The 21,615-nt window shown below is 57.2% G+C and overlaps 1 protein-coding gene across 1 annotated transcript in view; it reads left to right on the top strand.

Moving 5' to 3' along the window:
* Window positions 1–21,245, top strand: part of EPHA8 (EPH receptor A8) — a 34,391-nt gene extending 13,146 nt beyond the window's left edge. Inside the window, exons 4-17 of the mRNA XM_032495404.1 lie at window positions 5,981–6,136; window positions 8,230–8,565; window positions 11,960–12,084; window positions 12,160–12,322; window positions 13,629–13,722; window positions 14,958–15,025; window positions 15,852–16,016; window positions 16,231–16,416; window positions 16,697–16,758; window positions 17,288–17,497; window positions 18,262–18,411; window positions 18,505–18,695; window positions 18,959–19,132; window positions 19,281–21,245. Of these exons, the coding sequence (XP_032351295.1) occupies window positions 5,981–6,136; window positions 8,230–8,565; window positions 11,960–12,084; window positions 12,160–12,322; window positions 13,629–13,722; window positions 14,958–15,025; window positions 15,852–16,016; window positions 16,231–16,416; window positions 16,697–16,758; window positions 17,288–17,497; window positions 18,262–18,411; window positions 18,505–18,695; window positions 18,959–19,132; window positions 19,281–19,395 (2,195 nt within the window). The 3' untranslated portion in view covers window positions 19,396–21,245. The remainder of the gene's footprint in view (window positions 1–5,980; window positions 6,137–8,229; window positions 8,566–11,959; window positions 12,085–12,159; window positions 12,323–13,628; window positions 13,723–14,957; window positions 15,026–15,851; window positions 16,017–16,230; window positions 16,417–16,696; window positions 16,759–17,287; window positions 17,498–18,261; window positions 18,412–18,504; window positions 18,696–18,958; window positions 19,133–19,280) is intronic.
* Window positions 21,246–21,615: the final 370 nt, after the last annotated feature.

Here is a 21,615-nt window from a genome sequence, read left to right on the forward strand (position 1 = left end):
GTCTTGCCCTGATGTCTCCAGGACCAGAATCTTCTCTCCGGCCACCAGGCCATTCCTGCCCTTCTCCAGGGCTCTCTGATTTCCTTAAGAAATCTTTTTTCACACTGCCAACTGCTACGAGTCTTCACCTGTCCTGGACCCTAAACCCCAAAGCACTTTCTGTGATATTTGCTTGTTTCTGCATTTGTTCTATCCCCTGTGACCAAATTTTCAGGCTCCCCAGGCCTCTGGCCTCTCCCGGTTCCTTCACAGACATCCAGTCCTTCTCAACTTCCCTCTGGGTAATAATAACAAACATCTCTGTTGCCTTTACAGCTTGCAGGGGGATTTCTCGTATATCCATTCATTGGCTCATTGTAACAAGGCAGGTCTTACAGTTCCATTTTACAGATGGGGAAACTGAGGGTCAAGAAGTAGTATCCTGGTTAGGTCTTACAGCTGCTGAGAGGTGGAGCTGGGCCCTGAGTCAGGTCTGTCTGGCGCTGGCTGAGCTGTGTGTAGACTTTTCACCTATTCCTGTCCCATCCCGACCACATTCCCCGCTAGAACTGGCTCCCAAAATTCCTTCATTCTGGTGGGGATAATAAAGCCCCTTAGGGACAATTTTCTGAGTGTTTTCCATATGCCTGGCACTTCAATGAGCACTCTGTACATATCATGTCAATTACTCATTCTGTTAAGCATTTACTGTGTCCCAGGCAATGAGAATGGAGGTACAGAGAGTCACTGCCTTCAGAGATTCATATAGTTTCTCATCCTTAAATTAGTCTGCTAAGCTAGGTATTATATCCCCATTTTACAGATGTGAAAAACTGAGTCCCCTCAATTTAAGTGGCAGAGTAGGGATCTGATCCCAGGTCATCTCACTCCAGAGCCCTGAACTGCTTCCTCTGTCCACGAAGCCCTCTGCAAACGAAGCCCTGCTTCCCCCTTCCCTGGGGTAACATTAAGACAGTTGGTAACCAGTACAGTATAAGCTGTAACAGTCGGGCAGGCCAGTCAGTGGTTACCTGCTCAAGGTCTGCTGCTCCGGCCCTAGGCTGAGCCAGCCAGCACAGGCAGGCCACCTGTTTGTCCATTGTGCATACTTGTCTGTGGGAGGGAGACTGGTCCTCCTGACTTCAGGGTCCTGGCCTCACTCAGAGGAGTCCTGCTCCAGCCTCCTTTTTTGTTGGAGATGGGAAGTGGAGTCCAGAGAGAGAATGCGTCTTGCCCAAGGAGCCGCAGCATGTCAAGGGCAGGACTGTCGGTGGAAACACCAAGGCCTGAGCAGTGGGACCTCCCCGGGGTCAGGCAGAGCCAGCCAAGGTCACTCTCATTTCCTGGCACTGCTGGCGCATTAATAAAAAATATAAAGACGTGACAAAGAGGGTTAGGGAATTGCAGCATATTTTGAATTTTACATTTAAGTTTCAGTATAACATAATTATGCCAGTTGCAAGATAATTACATGTTTTATAAAAAAATATTAATTCATAGTGCACTGCAGGCAGTGAGGTTTGGGGACGGGATGCCAGTTTTAAGTCGCAGGAGGTGAGACTTTTCTCAACCCTGTCAGTGGGCTTCTGTGATTGTCTGTTAACCTCCTTTGAAGAAGCACAAGTGCAAAACAGGCCCTCCCCTAACAGGAGGCCCAAGCCTGCGGCCCTGCCAGTGTCCCCCATCCCCACCCCCTCCTTGGTAGGTACCCTGAGAGTGCAGAATATGGGGGCCGAGCAGGAGCTGGGCACAGACTGGGGGTGCCTTTCTTGGGCTACTTGAGATGTCCTCTCAAAGCTGAGGCCCTGTCCAACCTGAGCTGGACCTCCCGAGACCCGCTGGGCCCTGGCCATCTCCATTGGGCAGTTCTCTCTGAGCAAATAGGGCTGGGCAAGGGATTCCCGGCTTCCCCCGCCCGAGTGCCCTTCCACCTTCCTTCGAGTGACAGGAAAAGGATCCAGAGCGTGAGGCCTGGAGCAGCGGCCAGGCCCACAGCGACAGCTACCCTCCCGGTCTACCGGTTCCCAACTCTCTGGTCTCACCCTCACAGCTCCCTGAAGAGGTGGCTGGGCATCACTCGATTTTACAGAGAAGACAGTAAAGCCCAGGAGAGGGGACTAGCCGATCATGTGGCTTTTAGAAGCCTTGCTGAGACTGTGCTCAGGCCTCAGAGACCCACAGGAGACTGTCAGAGCCATTCGGAGCTAGTCCAGCTTGCCAGTGGGGAAATGGAGGCCCAGAGAGGGGAAGTGACTGGCCCAAGGGCACACAGCTAGGAGAGTTGATTGAATCCCAAATCTCCCAACCCCCTGACCAGAAAGCTCCCCACACTACACAGTTCCTGACCTAGTGAGCCACCCCCACACCTGGCTGCACCCCATCCCCAACAACTCCAGGGAGCGGAGGGACCTCTCAGAGCATCACTCGACGGAGCAGCCACCCGAGTCTCAAGTCCCGGTTGCCATCCTTTCTGTCACCTGGATGCGGAATACAAACCACCCTCTGCGGCCCTAATCATCTTTCTATAAATATCAGAGCTTCTCATTTCGGAGGGGCAGCATGAACAACGAGCTCTTTTGCCTTCCTGACTGTGTTTAAAATCTGATTTAGAATTAATTTCCTTTGGTCGTCCACCGGCGGACACCTTATTTGTCAAATCTCAAGCTCCTTGTGAGGGAGAGGAGAGAGGTGGCTGGGGCCTCCGGCAGCTGCCAGCCCGACAGGCAGCCTGGGCAAGGTGCCCTCGGCAGGGGCAGGAGCCCCTCCTGGCCCACGGCCGACACCGGGCACCGCGGACTCCGGAAGCACCCTGGGTCGATGGGCAGGGCCAGGCCCCAGCCCAGAGCCACTCCATCTGTCTCGGCCATTCATTCCCGGCTCTGCCTCCAGGTCTCCGGGCTCCCCGAGGCCTGGTGATTAGTATTCTTATTAAAGATTATTTTATTTTCATTGAGCGGATTAATCTAGCCTTGACACTTCATAGCCATGTGGGTATTAGCCGAGCATGTGAGAAGCGCCCACCGGTGAGCAGCAGAATGGCGGGGCCGTCTCTAAGCCGAGGCCGGGTGTTGAGAGGCTGGTGGGGGAAAGGCCCTGGCTCCAGAGGCTCCCTGCTTGGGTGTGCATCCGGCTCAGAGGGGAACCTCCCTGAGCCTGTTTCCTATCTGCCAAACAGATGTATCCATGCCGACTACATAGATTGGTAATAACAAGTGCCAGGCATTGTGCTGGCATGAATTCACGTGTACTCACTCATGTCATCCTCACCGCAGCCCCTGGAGGTGGAAACTATTATTATTCCCATTTTACAGATGAAGGCACTGAGGCCCAGCAACTTACCCAATATCAGCTTAGGGGAAGGGGTTGGACAGGGAAAGGAACCCAGGCAGCCTGTTCCCAAGTTTCTGCTCTTAACTGGTAAGGACTCGATGAACTTGGTGAATGGTCAGGGACCCAAAAAAAATGAAAACTGTCGTGCTGTTGCTTCTTTAATGCCATGCATCTCACCAAGATGTCACTGCATGTGTACTGGTCTACCCCTTGCTGCTCTGAAATCTCCTTGAATGCAGAACTAGTTCTTCTGTATCTCCGGTGCATAGTGGAAGCTCAGTAAATTTGGGTGAAGGAATACATGAGGGGCAGAGTAAGCAAATGGCTCCTGAGATGTTACTTGATGTGGATCTGATAACTACAACGAGGAAGACTGTCATTCAGTTCAACAGGCTCAGCAAATATTTGCTGATGAAGTGTAAAGCCTGCTTCCTCTGCTGGCTTCCTGGGCTCAGAAGGAAGCTCTTAGGCTGTGTCCCAGGACTGGACCTCCCAGAGGGGCTTCCAAGAGGAGGAGGTGAGATCACAGTGTGTCAGCTGGGAGCCCCCACATCTCTGAGCACCCAGGCCCTAGCCAGGCCTGAGCCCTCTTGGGGTCTCCCCAGGGGGTAGGGAAGATGTCTCAAAACTGAGGCACATCCTCCTGGACTCCTCAGCCTGTCAGCCCCTTCTGGCTCCACGGCCTCTGAGTCCGGGAAGCAGCTCAGGGGCCTCATCATTTCTCCTGATTTCAGGTCTTCTCTCAAGTTTGTAGAATTTTACAAATTAATCTGATTTTAGCTATTGTAATAAAAAGATACTATCAAAATAAATGCCATGATACTTTTGCAAATGAAGCTCCTCTCAAGCACTGAGTTTTCCAGAATGGGACTTAGCGGAGAGAGAGCCCAGTGAGTTTCCTGGTGGTCCATGTTGCAGAGCAGTTCAGTTCCACCGGTGGAGCTGGGAGCCACCTTGCTGGGTGGCATTTGGTCCTCTTGATCTCCTGGGGTCTTTCTCTGCCCAAAACAGATAATGGCAGGATTAGCTCACTTTGAAAACTCCCACCAGTATTGCCAACTTCTGCCTTGGGCCAGACAGTAGAAACTTTGAGATGAATAAGACGGCCCTGCCCTGTTCACAAGGATCTACCCACAAGGAGAGCCAGGCACATAGATGAAAAAGTACAGCCATAGTGTTGCAGGTGGTGAGACTGAGCAGAGGCTGCAGAAACAGGGAGGGGAGTGGTTGCTCCTGTGTGTGTGTGTGTGTGTGTGTGTGTGTGTGTTGTGTATACGTGTGGAGGTGTGGAGAACTCCAGAAAGTCTTCATCAAAGAGACAGTTAGAATGAATCTTGAAAGAACTTGACAGTGTGACAAAGGAAAAAAGTTATCCTAGGAAGAAGTCACAGTATATGCAAAGGTCCTGAGGCAGGAAACAACCCCCTGGGTGGGGGGAATGTCTGGTCCTTTAGTTTGGCTTGAAGGAGAGGGAGTGAGAGGTGGCAGTGAAAGAGGCTTGGGGAGTCTTTGAATGCCAGGCTTATTGTTGAGGCCATGGGGAGCCTGTGCAGATTTAGGCTGGCCATGTCATTTTGGAGAATCCTTCAACCTACAGCATCTCCACTCTCTGCATGGCTGACTCGTTCTTAGCCTTTAGGCCACAGCTCAAATACCTTTCTGGGGAAGGTGGATCCTCCCACCTTTTACCCTTTGCCACATTCTCTGCTTTTTGCCTTCTGGAAATGATCACAGCCTTGTTTACTCTGTCTACCCCCGCCCCCTTGAAAAATGCCAGCTTCCTGAGGGCAGAGACCATGGGGACCTTATTCATGGCTGTGTCTCCAGTGCCCAGATCAGAGCCGGGCACAGAGCAGGTGCTCGTAGATACTGGCTGAATGAATGCCGACCTAGCCGGCAGTGGGGCTGGAGAGGCAGGGCTGGAGGCCGGGTTTGGAGGCAGCTGTGGTCATGCAGGGGAGAGGTATGTGTGGCAGGAGAGACGCTCAGATGCGAGACAAGTCAGTCCCAGCCGCAGTGACAGTGATGTGGGGTCTGGGAGGGTCAAGGGCCTGTGATTCCTGGACCGTCAGCATTGTTCGAGGAGCTTGTACCACACAGATTCCCAGGCCCCGCCTCCGCTCTTCTAACTCAGTGGTGGCTATAGGGCCACGATCTGCATTTTTATAAGGATGGTTCCACTGCTGCCTGTGTCTGAGAACCACTGGTCTCAACACACATGTCTCTTTTCCAGTGACATTCCCACCCACACCCTTGCCCTGTCTGGCTTTCACGTTCCACCCAAATCACATCCCTGGGGGTTTGGCCCCCTTGTATTCTTAGTCTTGACCCTCGCCCCTGAGGCTGGTGTCGTGATCAAGGAGGGGCCGTTGGAGGCAAGGCCAGGGGGATTTGGAACGGCTCCTCCCTCAGCCAACTTTGGGGCTGCGACTCAGGTATCAGGGCCCAGCCTCAGCTCTGCCCCAGACTTGCTGTGCATCCCTGTGGAAGTCACAGGCCCTCTCTGTACTTCAGTCCCTCCATCTGTGACGGGGGAGGAACAGGTGATGACGAAGTTCTGCACCTGTCCCTTGGGGGACCCTCCAGGAAGCCCTGGGTCAGAGCGAGGGGGTCCCTGAGGCCCGTCAGGGTCGCCTGGCTGGCTCACCTGAAGCCGCCTTCTCCTCCACAGCCTGTGAGCTGGGCTTCTACAAGTCGGCCCCCGGGGACCAGCTCTGCGCCCGCTGCCCTCCACACAGCCACTCTGCAGCCCCTGCTGCCCAGACCTGCCGTTGTGACCTCAGCTACTACCGCGCAGCCCTGGACCCACCGTCTGCAGCCTGCACCCGTGAGTACCAGCCCATGACCCCGGAACCTTGGAAACTGGACCAGGACCCCATGCTCGGTCCCACAGGCCCCAGGGAGCCAGGTCTCTGTGGATGAGGCAGAGACAGGTGGCTCTCTTGGGCCAGGGGCCAGTCTGGGGCGAGGGGTCACTCTGACCCCTCAACAATCTCTGGGCTCCCAACCTCTTGTCATAGGTCACCTGCCATCTCTTCAGGAAAATCTTTCCTTTCCTTCCTTGGTCTCTCCTCTTTGCTCCAGAGGGCAGACGAGACCTGGACTCAGCTCTTCCCAGCACCGCGTGGCTTTGGTCATCTTCTGACCCAGTGGTGATGCCAGCATCCTGGGGACTGGGGTGGGCGAGCCAGGGTGGTATCAGAGGAACCCCCTATCACCATCATCCTTGATAAACTGGTAGTTGCTGCTGAATGCTGGGAGCTGCTTTAGTGTGTGTAGGTGTGTGCATGATTGTGTATAGGGAGTGTGTGTGGCTGCTGAGTTTGTGGTTCTCTGTGTGCCCTGGGAGGCCTACAGCGATCATGACTGTGTGTCCATCAGTCACTGCTCCTACAGAAGATGCCTGCATAGTGTTTATATGCCTGCGTGTGAGTGTTTAAGTGCTTGTGCCCATATATGCAAAGTGTTCTTAGAGGGATGTGTGCACACGTGTGTGTGTACATCTGGGTACCTGTAGTGGACTCCTAAGTCCCCATGGAGCTTGTACGAGCATGCCTTGTGAGCTCAGCGTGTGCGCACCTGGCCCTACAAGGGAGGCGTATGCCTGGAGAGGGTGCAATAGCGTGTGCGTGTGCCCTATACCTGAGGGGACTCTGAGGGACTCTGGTGCCGGGCCTGCAGGGCTGCGTGACTGTCTTGGCGTTCTGCTGATGCGGCTCCTCCATTGCTTTCCCTCCCCTGGCCTGAAGGGGCCTCTCACACTCCCATCCCAGCTGGGGAGGAGTAGCAGCCAGCTCAGCCCACCCTGTTCACCAGCCCTGAGCTCTTGGGGTGGCCGATTTTTCCCTAGAATTTACCCCAACCTGATCTCCATCTCCCCCTCCCCCAACCTCCATCACCACCCAGCCCCAGACTCCCTGCACATGGCAGGTGAGGGCCCACGTCACACACACACACACACACACATACACACACACACACCCACCCACCCCTTCCCTCTCTCCTTCCCTCTGCAGTTCCGCCCAGACCCATGAGTGTGCCCCAGGTGGGGCCTGCTGGGGCAGAAAGGATGGCTGAGGGGCACAGGGACTGCTGTGGGCTCCCCAGGCTGGGTGAGCCCAGCTCTGGGTCGTGGACACTTGTCCTCAGTTGGCTGGATTCCAGTTTCTTTCCAAATTCACAACCAGTGCCCTCCAGTTCTAGGAATGTTAAGACTGTAAAAGGCTGGGCTTTTAGTATTCCATATCCTTCAGAGTCTACGGTTCTCTGTGATTCTGAGATTCTCCAATTCTGTTTTCTTAAGATCTAAGATTCCCTGCTTGGGATTCTGAGAGTTGAAATTCTGAGCCTCAGGGGTCTCCATCATCCCCCATGCCCTCCTGGCTCAAATCCCCACCCCCGGAATGTTACCCCAGCTCCCAGCCCACAGCCCCGCCCCTCTCTCCAGTGTCCTTGTGCTGCCCAGACTGGGGCTCCCATCCGTGGGGGAGGGGGCCGCTTGGCGTGCAGGGCTCTGCTTTTCCCCACCACAGTGTTCGGAGTCATTTACAGTAAATCCAGCCAGGGTGTTAGAGTGGAGTGTGGGATGCAGATGACTGGGCATCTCACACCCAGGGTGGCTGCTGTGGGCAGTCCCTCCCCAGCTCTGGATGAAAATTTTGTGAAGCACAAACCAAGGGGTCTCTGCATGGGGAGCAGGGTGGTTTCTGTGCCCAGCCCTGACACCGTGGTCCTGGTCTGATGGCAGAGAAACTGCCTCTGCCCTCGGGGAGCTTCCGGAGGATGCAGTGGGTGTGACCTTATCCTTAGGGAGCCCCAAACATTATGGGGGAACCACAGCCCTTCCCTGATCTGATGGAAGGAGACTAGACCAGCCCAAATAAGTATCCTCCATCCCTTCTGTCATTCTGTGTCCCTCAGGGCCACCCTCGGCACCAGTGAATCTGATCTCCAGTGTGAATGGAACATCTGTGACCCTGGAGTGGGCCCCTCCGCTGGACCACGGCGGCCGCAGTGACATCACCTACAACGCTGTGTGCCGCCGCTGCCCCTGGGCCTTGGGTCACTGCGAGACATGCGGGAGCAGCACCCGCTTCGTGCCCCAGCAGACCAGCCTGGTGCAGGCCAGCCTGCTGGTAGCCAACCTGTTGGCCCACATGAACTATTCCTTCTGGATAGAAGCCGTCAACGGCGTGTCTGACCTGAGTCCCGAGCCCCGCCGGGCCGCCGTGGTCAACATCACCACGAACCAGGCAGGTAGGCGGAGACGCCCGTCCTCAGCTTCCTGGCCCCTCGCCCTCCCCGGCATCAGAGCATGGATTTGCTGTGGCCTTTGGGCAAGTGCCTGCCTCTCAGGGCCCTGCCTCCTCACCAGGACTCGGAGCTCAGGGCTCTTCTCACCCTTAGAAGAGTGGTACATGTCCCGTAAGTGGGAGGAATCCAAAGAGCACAGAGGCAGGCTAGCGTGGCCATCCTAGGCCTGCGTTCTGGAACTTTCTCTGCCTCTGTTTCCTCCCTGGTGCAATAAAAATAATCATACCTGCTCGGTTATTGTCACAAGGCTTAAATGAAGGAAATGGAAATGCTTAGCCCGGCACCTGGCCCGTGGTCTGTGCTCAATAAATGTCATTAAAGAATAAAATCACCCTGATTATCATTTTCCAGAACAGCTGCCACTGCTGCCCCGGGATGGATTTGGTCTCACTGGTTTGGACAACAGCCATTTATCTCTCTGTTTCTAGTCAGTTGTTGGGCTGAATTTAGCCCCTTTCTTTCCAAATTCCAGTGGGTCCTGCCTGTCAAGTGGCAGCCTGACCCCAGAGCGCACGGCAGCAGCTTCCCCGTTAAAGCCCCCAGGCGTGTGCCTTGTGGCTCTTTCCCACCCCCACCCCCACCCCCGTCTCCTCCCAACACCACACAGGCCTGGCCCCGAGACTCTGTTCCGTCCATGTCACAGAGGAGGGAACTGAGGCACAGAGCCACCCAGGGTCAACGCATAGAAGTGGCAGAGTCAGGATTCGAACCCAGGTCTGTCTCACTCCCCAGTGAGAGAGGCTTCCCAACCCTGAACCCAGGGCACCCCATCCCTGACGGCCAGGGCTTCAACCTCGCAAGTGACCCTCATTCCACCAGCATCTGTGGTGCACCCGTGAGATACCGGGCTGTCTGCTCGGTGCTGGCGACACAGCGAGGAGTAGGCCCACGTGTGCGGTGCCAGGCCCTGCCCCTGCCCGCGTGTCTCTGGGGCGGCGGAGGCAGGTGGCCGGCTGGTGGGGGGTGGAGGGGGAGCGGAGAACCTGCAGCGTTCACACTGCTCAGCGTGCCCCATCATTATAAACAACAGCCTCCCGGGAGCCCACGAGCCCTTCCAGCCACTGGACCACTTCTCTTCACGTGGAAGCTTCCTGAAAGAGCTGTCTCGCTCACACATCTGCATCCTCTCCTCTGTGGATCTCTTCAGGCACCTCCAGGCGGGTGCCTTTCCCCACCTGTCCCCAGAAATGCAGCTCACAGTGGGCACTGCTGCCCCTGTTCTTCTCCTGCTTGGGACACTTTTCTCTTGCCTTCCACACCCCGGCCCACCCCCCATTTTCCATCCACCTGTCTGGCCTGTCCTTCTCCATCTTTCCAACCCTCCTCTCTACACAAACTTCCAACAGCTGGAGGACCCCAGGCTGGTCCAGGACCCTCCTCTCTTTCCTACTCACCCAGCTCCATCTTTTCTCAGTAACCTTATCAGGGCCCACGGCTTTGAATCCCACCCCCCATTCTGATGTCCCCCAAGTGTGACACCAGCACAGGCCTCTGCCCTGAGGTCCAGCTGCCCACACCCATCTCCACTCCGGTGTGTTTTAGACAAACAGCAGCCCCCAACCCGCCCCTCCCTGGCCCCCATCTCAGGACATGGCAGCACTGTTCGTGGGGTTACCCCAGCCCCAGCCCCAGTCGTCATCCTTGGCTGCCCCTCCCTCTGCCACATCCACCCGCCAGCCAGTCCCCCTGGGTCTCCCTTCAGCGTGACCCTCTCCACCCTCGGACCACCCCCAACACCCACTCACACTCCGCCTGTCTTAGCTCAGGCTTCTGTAACAAAATACCACAGACTGGGGCTTACCCCTCAGACATTTATTGCTCTCAGTTCTGGAGGCCCGAAGTGCAAGATCAGGGTACTGGCCAATTTGGCTCCTGGTGAGAACCTCTTCCTGGCTCATAGACAGCTACCTTCTTGCTGTGTCCACAAAGCAGAGAGAGAGAGAACTTCCTGGTGTCTCTTCTTAGAAAGGCTGTAATGCCATCACGAGGGCCCCCATCTAGACCTGATTATGTCCCAAAGGCTCCATCTACCCTTCTCTACACCACCTCCTCCCCGGGGCCCTCTCTGGTGCCTATTTCCCTCCTGCCTCTGAGCCCCAGTCTCCCTCTGTGTCTCCCGCTCATGCAGCACCTTTTGCCTTGAGAATTCTTTGGTTTTTAAGAGGCACCCATGTTTCCTGGCACTGGTGTGTGTTCCTCACGTTCAGTGGTCTTCTCTGACCTCACCTCAGCCTGGCAGCTGGTGCTCACTGGCTTCACCTTCTGCATGGGGAACCTGCCCGGGGCCTGTAACGGTCCCAGCTGACTTGTAACTCCAGACCTGATTCCCAGGTGGGTGGGGTCTCCCCTGTACCACACCCTTCAACTTAACTCTGGAGTTGCTTCTTAATTTTTCAAGTCAACCTTATCCAGCAACATTTATTGGGCACCTACTGTGTGCAGTCTCTGCCTCTGGGAGCTCCCAGGTGTGCCAGGGAGACAGGATACCCAGTTGTGAGGCCAGAGCTAGCCAGTGGGGCAGGTGGGGGACGCAGGAGGTATAGCAGAGGGGGAAGAGGAGGCCTGCGGGCTGGAGAGGACAGGGAGGACAGGGTTGTAGCTTCGTGGGTACTTCCTTCGTTTTGGCTGCGGCTGATCTATATCTGACACTTCCCAGCCGACTCACCTCAGGGGTGATTGCACTGAATGCAGGAGGGAGGGTGGGAATGGGTGGATGAGGGAGTGAGTAACGTAGCGAGGGTGACCTGGTGTGATGGTGAGAATGCTTGAGCTCGAATGGGCTGCGGGTTGAGTATCCAGAGCTGCCCAGTCATACCATCCAAATGCAGGCAGTGAGGGTGCTGGTTCCCTTGATTCTTCCCCTCCCTTCTCCTTTGCTTCCTCCTTCCTTGAGCATTGCTGAGAGCCTCCCCACACCGGGCCCTGGGCGGGGGGCGGGCGAAGTGGAGACTGAGACATCAGGTGAGGGGGCCCCAGGGTGGACAAGAGCGGCTGCTTGATGGGGCTGGCGGGGTCCACGTGCTTTGAGTGGATGAGCTTGTCCAGAGGGGAGGAGGCAGTGAAGGCTGGGGTGGTCAGGCTTCATCTGGGTCAAGCCAGCCCCAGCATCCCAGACTGGAACCAGGCTGTGCCGACCCCAGGTGACTGACCAGGATGGTGGCCAGTGATTTGCCAGGAGGAGTGGAGGGTACTGGCTCTCCTGGACCAGTGGCAGGACAGTTTGCAAGGTGAGGAAGGCTCCAGCCAGGATCCCTAGGCAGGGCCTGGGGAAGGGACGGACACAGGCCAGTCCCCATTGTCACCCATTCACCCTGTTGATCTGACCTCCCTCCTCTAGCCCCGTCCCAGGTGGTGGTGATCCGCCAGGAGCGGGCAGGGCAGACTAGCGTCTCGCTGCTGTGGCAGGAGCCGGAGCAGCCCAACGGCATCATCCTGGAGTACGAGGTCAAGTACTACGAGAAGGTACCCGCGGAGAGGGGAGGAAGAGGGCGGGAGCCAGGCCGAGGACCCTTGGCTGACCACCTCTCCCCTGGGCAGGACAAGGAGATGCAGAGCTACTCCACCCTCAAGGCTGTCACCACCAGGGCCACCGTCTCGGGCCTCAAACCGGGCACCCGCTACGTGTTCCAGGTCCGAGCCCGCACCTCGGCAGGCTGCGGCCGCTTCAGCCAGGCCATGGAGGTGGAGACCGGGAAACCCCGTGAGTGCAAGGAGCAGGGAGGGTGAGGGAGCTGGGCCAGGGGCTGGAGCTGGGGCCAGGGCCTTGGTGGGCAGAGTGGGGAACTAGTACCCAGCATTTTGACAGGTGAGAAAACTGAGGCTCAGAGAAGGAAAATTACCAGCCTGAGGCAACAGAGCTCCTAACAGCCTATCAACCACTATTTTTCCCTGAACATCACTGGGACCTGCAGGCATCATGATGCCCTCTGCTAGCATAATAACCTTATAATGCTCCCAGAGACCCTCCAGTGAGTGGGCCATATCCACATCCCCATTTTACAGGCGAGGAAAACGAGGGTCAGTGCAGTAAGGCAGATTGCCCGAGGTCCCCCAGCAAAGCAAGACTTGAACCTGGTCAGTCTGGGGACAAATTCTGCACCCCTTCCCCAGTATCATCCTGCCCCCAGCCTCCAGAACTGTGGTTCTCACAACGTAGTCCAGGACCAGCAGCAGCCACAGCTCCTGGGAGCTGTTGGAAATGCGGATTCTCAGGCCCCGCCCGAGACCTTCTGAACCAAAAACCCTGGGGCTGGGGGCCCAGAAATTTTGGTTTGATCAAACCCTCAGGGTGATTCTGAGACACATTCACTCTTAGGAATTGCTGCCCCCATCTCCAGCCAGTCGGGATCTCCTGCAGTACTCGGCACCCCCCAGGGAGTGGTGCTGGGATAGGAGGGTCTGAGGCTGTGTTGCTGCCCTTCCTCACCTGGCACCCCCTGGGCACTCGTGTGTCTCAAGTGCTCTTAGATCTGATACCACAATGGAACTGCCCAGATAGGAATCCTGCCCCGATCCATCCCATTTACTGTGTGTTCCTTGAGTAACTGAGTAAGTTCCTTGAGTTCTCTGGGCCTCATTTTTTCATTTGAAAACTAACACTAACACTGGGATCTCTCTGGAAAGGGATGTGGAGTAACTGACTGGAAGGTACGGCTCTTAGGATGTTCAGCTTTGTCACTGTTACAATAACAGGCAGAACAGGCATTTTGGGGCTCATGTTACAGGTGAGAAAACTGAGACTCTGACAAGTCTAGTGACTCTGCGCAGGTCACCCCGCGCCAGGGAGTAGTAGCACCAGGCAGGGGAGCCAGGAAGCATGGGGCAGCAGGGTCTTGAAGGGGAAGCTTATAGAAGGGAGGGCAGTGGCAGAGGGGGGAGTGGGCTGTGTCCTCACTCTGGGCTGGCTCACGGCTGAGGAGGCAGCGCACCAGCCCCAGGAAGGCTGCCAGACCTCCGGGTCCGAGGCCAGGGCTGAGAGGCTGGGCTGCCACCCTGTTTCCCCGCAGGGCCCCGCTACGACACCCGGACCATCGTCTGGATCTGCCTGACACTCATCACTGGCCTGGTGGTGCTTCTGCTCCTGCTCATCTGCAAGAAGAGGTAGGTGGTCCTGGCCCACAGCCCCTCCCCTGGAGCGCGGTGTCGCCCACCTGCCCCCAGCCACACCGAGCCCCGTGCCCGGGGCTGGGCTCACTTACACATATACCTGCTCTTCTCTCCTGCTTCTTGGAACACTTTTTTCTTGCCTTCCACACTCCGGCCCACCCCCCATTTTCCATCCACCTGTCTGGCCTGTCCTTCTCCTTCTTTCCAGCCCCTCCTCTCTACACAAACTTCCAACAGCTGGAGGACCCCAGGCTCGTCCCAGACCCTCCTCTTTCCTACTCACCCAGCTCCATCTTTTCTCAGTGACCTTATCAGGGCCCACGGCTTTGAATTCCCCCCTCATGCTGATGTCCCCCAAGTGTGTCACCAGCATAGGCCTCTTCCCTGAGGTCCAGCTGCCCACACCCATCTCCATGTGGAGCTATGGTTTAGACAAACAGCAGCCCCTAACCTGCCCCTCCCTGGCCCCCATCTCAGGATGTGGCAGCACCGTTCATGGAGTTACTCGAGCCCCAGACCCAGTCATCATCCTTGGCTCCCCCTCCCTCTGCCACATCCACCCACCAGCCAGTCTCGCTGGGTCTCCCTTCAGCATGACCCCCTCTACCTCATTCAATCCTAATGACACTGCAGTGACCTAGAGACTCTGACCTCATTTTGCAGGAGAGTAAATTGGGGATTAGAGAGGTTAGGCCGCTTCGGCTAAACACATGTCAAAACTGGGACAGGAACCCAGGTCTGTTAAAATTAAAGATCGTTCTCTTAGCCCCTCTCCCCCTCCCACTCCATTCCAGAGGAATGCGCTCATTGTGGGCTTAGGATCCTACTCAACGAGAGGATTGGAAGGATCAGCGATAGATGGAGAAACAGAGGCCAAGGGAAGGGAAGGGGCTTGCCAGGGTCTCATGGTGGGGTTGGCGTCAGAAGCCTCATCTCGCAACCCCTCCACCAGGGGTGCTTTCATGTATAATGGGGCAGGTGATGCCATAGACTATGCTGTGAGGGCCGAGAGGATCAGACTTTGCAAATTGTACAATGTTTGTAAATGTCAAGGGTGTCACGGTTCAGCTGGGTTGAGAGCCTGAGGCGGCGACACCCCCCTACAGGAACAGGGCAGGGGCTGGGGTGGCAGGAGCTGACCTGAAAGGGGAGGGGGGTGGAAGCAAGGAGTTTGGATGCGTCCCCACGCGGGGTCTGGGCTGAGGCCAGGGACGGTCCGCCCTCCACAGGCACTGCGGCTACAGCAAGGCCTTCCAGCACTCGGACGAGGAGAAGATGCACTATCAGAACGGGCAGGGTGAGTGCCAGGGCCCGGGGATCTAGACACGATAAAAAAGAGGTCTAGGTGGGAACTAGTGCTGGCCTGGGGGTGCCCCGGTGGGAAGGGGAAAGATACCCACAGAAAAGACTACAGCCCCAGACACAGACAGCAGAGTGTCACAGAGACCCAAGACCCTAGAGGCACAGTGCTGTTCACCTTTCTTGGGTTTGCAGAGGATGCTGGAGACCCTTTGCCTAGGGAAATGCACAGATTCATGCACTCACACAATTTCACATACAATTTCAGGGGGTCCTATACTCTTGGACAAGAATCCTTGCTACAGATAACTTTTCCAGGACTTTGCAGAGGCCCCAGAAAATGGCAAATATGGGGATGCATACCTCAGCACCCAACTTCTGTGCCCATGGTAGACTTTAGAATCATTCATGGTAATGATTCCCACAGAGCCTGAATGCAGCCTCAGAATCCTTCTTAACACAGTTTTCTAGAGAACCACTTTCCATCAATCTAATGGCACTGTGATGAAACCTTTTTTGGTCACATTCCTACCCTAGAACAGTTTAGAAGGTTCTTAAGGACCCTAAAAGTGACTGCAGAAAATGACAGACATGCTCAGAACTGACTGGAAACCCCAAAGTTCCCTGGAGAGCTCAGAGCTACTCCACAGAGACCCTACTTTCACTTGGCAAGCACTTATTGGGCACATACTGTTTGCCACCACATCCTGAGCTTCCCAGAGACACTCCTCGCCCCACCCCCAGACCCGTCCCAGGCCCAGGGAATGCTGGGAGAGAACACCCTCGTGGACCCCACTGATGGTCCGTCTCTCCTGACCCCTCAGCACCTCCACCCGTCTTCCTGCCCCTGCATCATCCTCCAGGGAAGATCCCAGAGCCCCAGTTCTACGCAGAACCCCACACCTATGAGGAGCCAGGCCGGGCGGGCCGCGGTTTCACCCGAGAGATCGAGGCCTCCAGGATCCACATCGAGAAAATCATCGGCTCTGGTGAGCCTTGGGGGTTGTGAGTGTGGGGACATCATGGGGGATGCTCCAGCAGCAGTGGGGTGCCCAGGGCAGAGGGAGAAGGGAGCCCCGCTGCCTGGCATGGCCAGGCTGTGGGGTCACATGGGTGTGTGAAGCCAGGAGAGCACGGGAGTCCAGGGTGAGGACAGGAAGGTCCCACCACCCACCCTCTGCCTGCCCAATTTGGGGTCCACAGGAGAGTCCGGGGAAGTCTGCTACGGGCGGCTGCGGGTGCCAGGGCAGCAGGACGTGCCCGTGGCCATCAAGGCCCTCAAAGCCGGCTACACGGAGAGGCAGCGGCGAGACTTCCTGAGTGAGGCGTCCATCATGGGTCAGTTTGACCACCCCAACATCATCCGCCTTGAAGGTGTCGTCACCCGTGGTAGGTGCGAGGAGAGAGCAGCCTTACCCCACAGGGTCCCTCCTGCTCGGATCAGGGCTCTAGGTCCACCCCCAGACCACCCTGCCCTGTTCCTGTCCTCTTGGCTCAGGTCCCAGATGACTTGACAAGGAAGGAGGCCCAGAGCCTGGGACCCCAGTGAGAACCCTGGGTTCCCTGGGGCCCTCGGTGCTGATCTGACTCCTGGTAGCTCGTGGTGGGAGGGCCTGTTCCAGCCCTGATCCCCCCACCAAGAGCCACCCCCTCCCTGTCGCCTTCCCAGGCCGCCTGGCAATGATCGTGACCGAGTACATGGAGAACGGCTCTCTGGACGCCTTCCTGAGGGTGCGTGCCCCTCCCACCTTCCACATGGGCCAGGGGAGGGAAGTTCAGTCTGGGTGTTGGGAGATAGTGAGGCCTCCAGGCACCCCCTCCTCCCCAGAGCTTGGACCCAACAGACCTGGGGAAGAAGGCGCCAGGTATAGGGTGGGGTCTTAAGGGTCAGCCCATCAAACTGCCTCTCACCCCCCCATCACGTGTAAGTCCCTCTGCTGCACAGGTCCTGCTGCCCAGCACACAGGCTGAGGATGCCTCTGCAGGGACCCAAGGCCCCACCCGGCTGGGAGGCATGGGTAGGGGGATGGGGGGTGGAAACCCTGCCGTTTATTTGCTGGGTGCTCTCAGGCACTGGGCCAAAGGTCTCTGGGCCTGCAAAATGGATAACCAGTCATTGCACCCCACCTGCCTCTCAGGGTTGCTATGAGTGTAAATGAAACGTGAGAAAAAACCTTAAACAGTAACATGCTTCCTAAGCAGTGAGGCACTTTGCGCGCTGCAGAGAGCCTTCCTAAGCCCAAGCCACGTCCCTCTGCAGACTCACGACGGGCAGTTCACCATCATGCAGCTGGTGGGCATGCTCAGAGGAGTGGGCGCCGGCATGCGCTACCTCTCAGATCTGGGCTATGTCCACCGCGACCTGGCCGCCCGCAACGTCCTGGTTGATGGCAACCTGGTCTGCAAGGTGTCTGACTTCGGGCTCTCACGGGTGCTGGAGGACGACCCCGACGCCGCCTACACCACCACGGTGCGTAGCCCACACCCCTTTCCAGCAGGCCCAGGAGAGAGCCCTCCCGAGTGTCATTAGGAAAGCTGGAAATTTTAGGATTGCCTTCAACTTGGGGCGAGTCCTGTCTCTTTTCTGCACCTCAGTCTGCCCCTCTGGGAAGTGGGAGCAAGCTTTCCTGCCTTTGCTCTGTCACAAACTGGCTTGGGGAGACACCAGGGCTGGTCCCCAGTGTCACTCCCTCACTGAGAGATTTGGGGAGAGTTGGTGTCTCTTTAAATCACATGTCCATTCTACATCTGTCTCTAAAGTTCGGCTAAAATCTAGTATTTTCAAAATGTGCTCCGTGGGGATTTGGGCTTCTCTACAGGTGCCTTAGGAGCTGCCTCAAAGACAGAGGGCTGAGTGGCTCCTGCCTCAACCCCTGCCTCAGTCAGACCCTTCCCTTAGAATCTCACCCACTGAGCCTCCGAGTAAGATTTCACTTAAACAAAGGATTTTGTGGCCAAAAAAGTACGGGGCCGGGGAGGGGATTGGAAGACTTCTAGACCACGTTCTCTGAGATTCATCCCTTGTTCAGGCATCGATACTTAACTGAGCACCCAGTGCCAGGCCCTCCACCTGCCGTCTTTTGTTCAGTCTCCACAACAACTCCGTGTGCAGGTCCCCCCATCTGAACAGGTGCCCTTGGAAGGTGGAGGTTGTGTCTCCCCAGCCGGCCCACGCATTTCCCAGCCCCAACCCATGTCTTCAGCTCCCTCTCAACACTCGTGTGTCTGTCGCAGGGAGGGAAGATTCCCATCCGCTGGACCGCCCCCGAAGCCATCGCCTTCCGGACCTTCTCCTCCGCCAGCGACGTGTGGAGTTTTGGAGTGGTCATGTGGGAGGTGCTGGCCTACGGGGAGAGGCCCTACTGGAACATGACCAACCGGGACGTGAGTGCCGGACCCTGGCTGGGCAGAGGCGGCTGGGGCCTCAGAGGGAGGCACCGCTCCAGCCTGGCGCCGTGTCTCCCCCTCCTCCCCCAGGTCATCAGCTCTGTGGAGGAGGGGTACCGCCTGCCTGCGCCCATGGGCTGCCCCCACGCCCTGCACCAGCTCATGCTTGACTGTTGGCACAAGGACCGGGCCCAGCGGCCTCGCTTCTCCCAGATTGTCAGCGTCCTGGATGCGCTGATCCGTAGCCCTGAGAGTCTCAGGGCCACAGCCACTGTTAACAGGTGCCTGGCACCCACCCCAGCTCCACTCAAGCCCAGCTGCCCTCCGGCATTGCCCCAGACTTAGTCCAGGCCTTGGGATGGCTCTGCCCTGACCTGGGGACCAGACCCAACTTGGGCCCCTGCCCTCTGTTCAACCCTCTCCTTCTAAGCCTGGAGTTTAACCCCTCAGACCCCTTGCCCACTGCCAAGCCTGGATGGAGGCTGAGGGTGGCTAGTGCCAGTTTCCCCTGGCAGGCCACTTACCAAAGGCCCCTGTGCCTTAGGTGCCCACCCCCTGCCTTTGCCCGGAGCTGCTTTGACCTCCGTGGGGGCGGGGGTGGCAGCGGGGGCCTCACCGTGGGGGACTGGCTGGACTCCATCCGCATGGGCCGCTACCGGGACCACTTCGCTGCCGGGGGGTACTCCTCGCTGGGCATGGTGCTACGTATGAACGCTCAGTAAGTGGTGGACCCCTGGGGGTGGGCGCAGGGGGAGAGGGCAGGGGCCAGAGGCAGAGCCGCTAAGGATGGCAGCTCCAGGGATAGGTGTGTCCCTGTCTCCATGGTCCCACCCTGCCTGCCAGGTCAGCACCGCCTTCCTTCACAGGGACGTGCGTGCCCTGGGCATCACCCTCATGGGCCACCAGAAGAAAATCCTGGGCAGCATCCAGACCATGAGGGCCCAGCTGACCAGCACCCAGGGAGCCCGCCGGCATCTCTGAGCGAACCCAGCCAGCCCGGGTCATGCCCGCCATCATGGACTTGCAGGGTTGGCCGCTTCAGGCCTTTGTCCCTCCTCCTTGGCTGCCTTCCTCTTGGGTACCAGGGAGGCCGAGGACTCCGCTGCCAGACCTGGAGTTATCCCGGGTCGGGCCACCTGGGCAGAGACGTTTGGTGCCCAGCACGGCAGGGACCCCTGCCCCCAGGACAGAGGGCCTTCTCTTTCCCAGAGGCTGGGGCCTCAATGGGCCCAACAGAGATGTCGCTCACCTGCCTCCATCTGCGTGTGTGTGCACGTGTGCATGTGTGCGTGTGTGCACTCACATGCTCTAGGGGTGTGTTCTCACGAGGTCACGGGAGCCCTTGTGAGCAGGTGTGATCATGTGTGTGTGTGTGCCCGCCTGTCAGGTTCCAGCATGGATGTGTGCAGGTTATGGTGCACATGCTTATTTGTTAAGGCTGGGGGCGCATGGGTGTGACCAGGGACAGCATGTCATGAATGAGGATGTGTGTCACAAGCATGAGGGTGCGTGAGCAAGAACTCGGTGTGACACTACCCATCAAATGTGGGCTCAGCTCCCAGTACCCGCAGGGTCGAGGTGAGGCTCACCTCCACCTCCCCCACGCCTGGAGGCTGGAGCCAGGGGCTACTTCCGAACCGCACCAGCACCAGGCCCACCTTGGTCTCCTCCCGGGTGAGCCCACCCCGGCTCTATCTCAGGTCTGAGCTCTCCCTCTAGCTGGTAGGAGGGCCACCTGCATCCTCCACCTGGCTCCAACTACTGCTTCAACAGGAAAACAGGGTTCCCGGCCACCCTTCTGGCCACCTTCTGTGTAGGCGTCATCACATGAGATGCCCTCAGCTGAACTTGGCTCCCTGGCCAGGGGCCAGGGGCCACCAACTTTCCTCCAGTCTCTGATGCCCCTCCACGGAAGTCCCTCTGCCAACCTCACTGCCCAGCCCTGGCCTGCCCCCCAGCCCCCTGCCTAGGATCAGGGACCATAAGATCCTAGCTTTTCAGCCCTGAGTCCATCCCTCCTGCACCTTCTGGGCAAAGGGAGTGTGCCTTGTCCAAGGGCACATGGCAGCCAAGTTTCAGAGCTAAGCCTCCTCCCAGGGCGCTCTCCCAACATCCTCCCACGCAGACGGCTATGGGTGGGAGAAGGTTTGGGAAGCCCCCCACCCCAAGACTGCCCCTCCCCTCTACGGCCCACCAGGGTATGTAAATATCTTTTTTTCTACCATGTCAGAAAACTTTTTCCTCACTCCTGACAATGCAAAAATGGTCTTCAAAGCACATAAAAAGCACCCAGGGTGAGAAAGCCCCATCCCAGGGGAAGCTGGCAGGGCCCAAGGAACCCCAGTGGGCAGGATGCCAGGTGACCCCTACCGGCCCCAAGGGAGGGGCCAGCCCAGCCCCCACCCCCTGCCCTGCCCTCCCTGTAGCCAGCACAGCTGTTGCGCGGAGCCACCAGCACTGAGCCCCCTCTCCCTCCTGCAATAATTCGGGGAGCCTCAGCCCCGCCCAGGTGCCGCGGCCAGCTCTCTACACCTCTATATATTATATTACTATATAGCCGAGCTGTTCTTCCTTCCTATGGAAGTTGGAAACATGGTCAGAACACGATCCAGGGAGGACCCTGTCTCCTCCCAGCCCCACCCCACTCTCACCCAGTTCCTGGCCTCTGGATTCTCACAGCTGGGGGGATGCAGTGGGCCTGGCAGTTGGGAAAGTGTGACCCCTGTCCCCACTGTGAGGTGCCCCTCAGGGTCCCAGGGATCTGCCTTTCTGTGGTCTCCATCCTGAATCTTGAACTTGCCCACAATGAGAATAAATTCTGCCTCATCTTTGCCTGTGTCCCCCATTTTTTTCCATCCCTACAACCTTGACCTCCCCTGCTAAGGAAGGAGCAATTTTATGCTGTGTACCTGTTGTATATAACCCATACTTTTTTCTCTCTTTGGTCTTCTCATCTATCCTAGGAGGTAGGATTCATTTTATGCAAGGGGAGGCTGAGTTGTATAGAAGTCAATTTGCCTAAAGTCAATTTTGTGGGGTGGGGGGATCTGACTAAAAACCCAGGTTTGTCCAACTCCAAAGCCCATGCTCTACTAGGAAGAACCCCCATAGGCCCCCAATTCGCTCTTCTATGAGGTGCAGGTGGTGCTTAGCACTGGAACTCAATCCCTTGTAGCTGGGCATTGACCTTGCTTAGAGCTC

Source organism: Camelus ferus, chromosome 13 (assembly GCF_009834535.1).
Source record: "Camelus ferus isolate YT-003-E chromosome 13, BCGSAC_Cfer_1.0, whole genome shotgun sequence".
Taxonomy (NCBI): Eukaryota; Metazoa; Chordata; class Mammalia; order Artiodactyla; family Camelidae; genus Camelus; species Camelus ferus.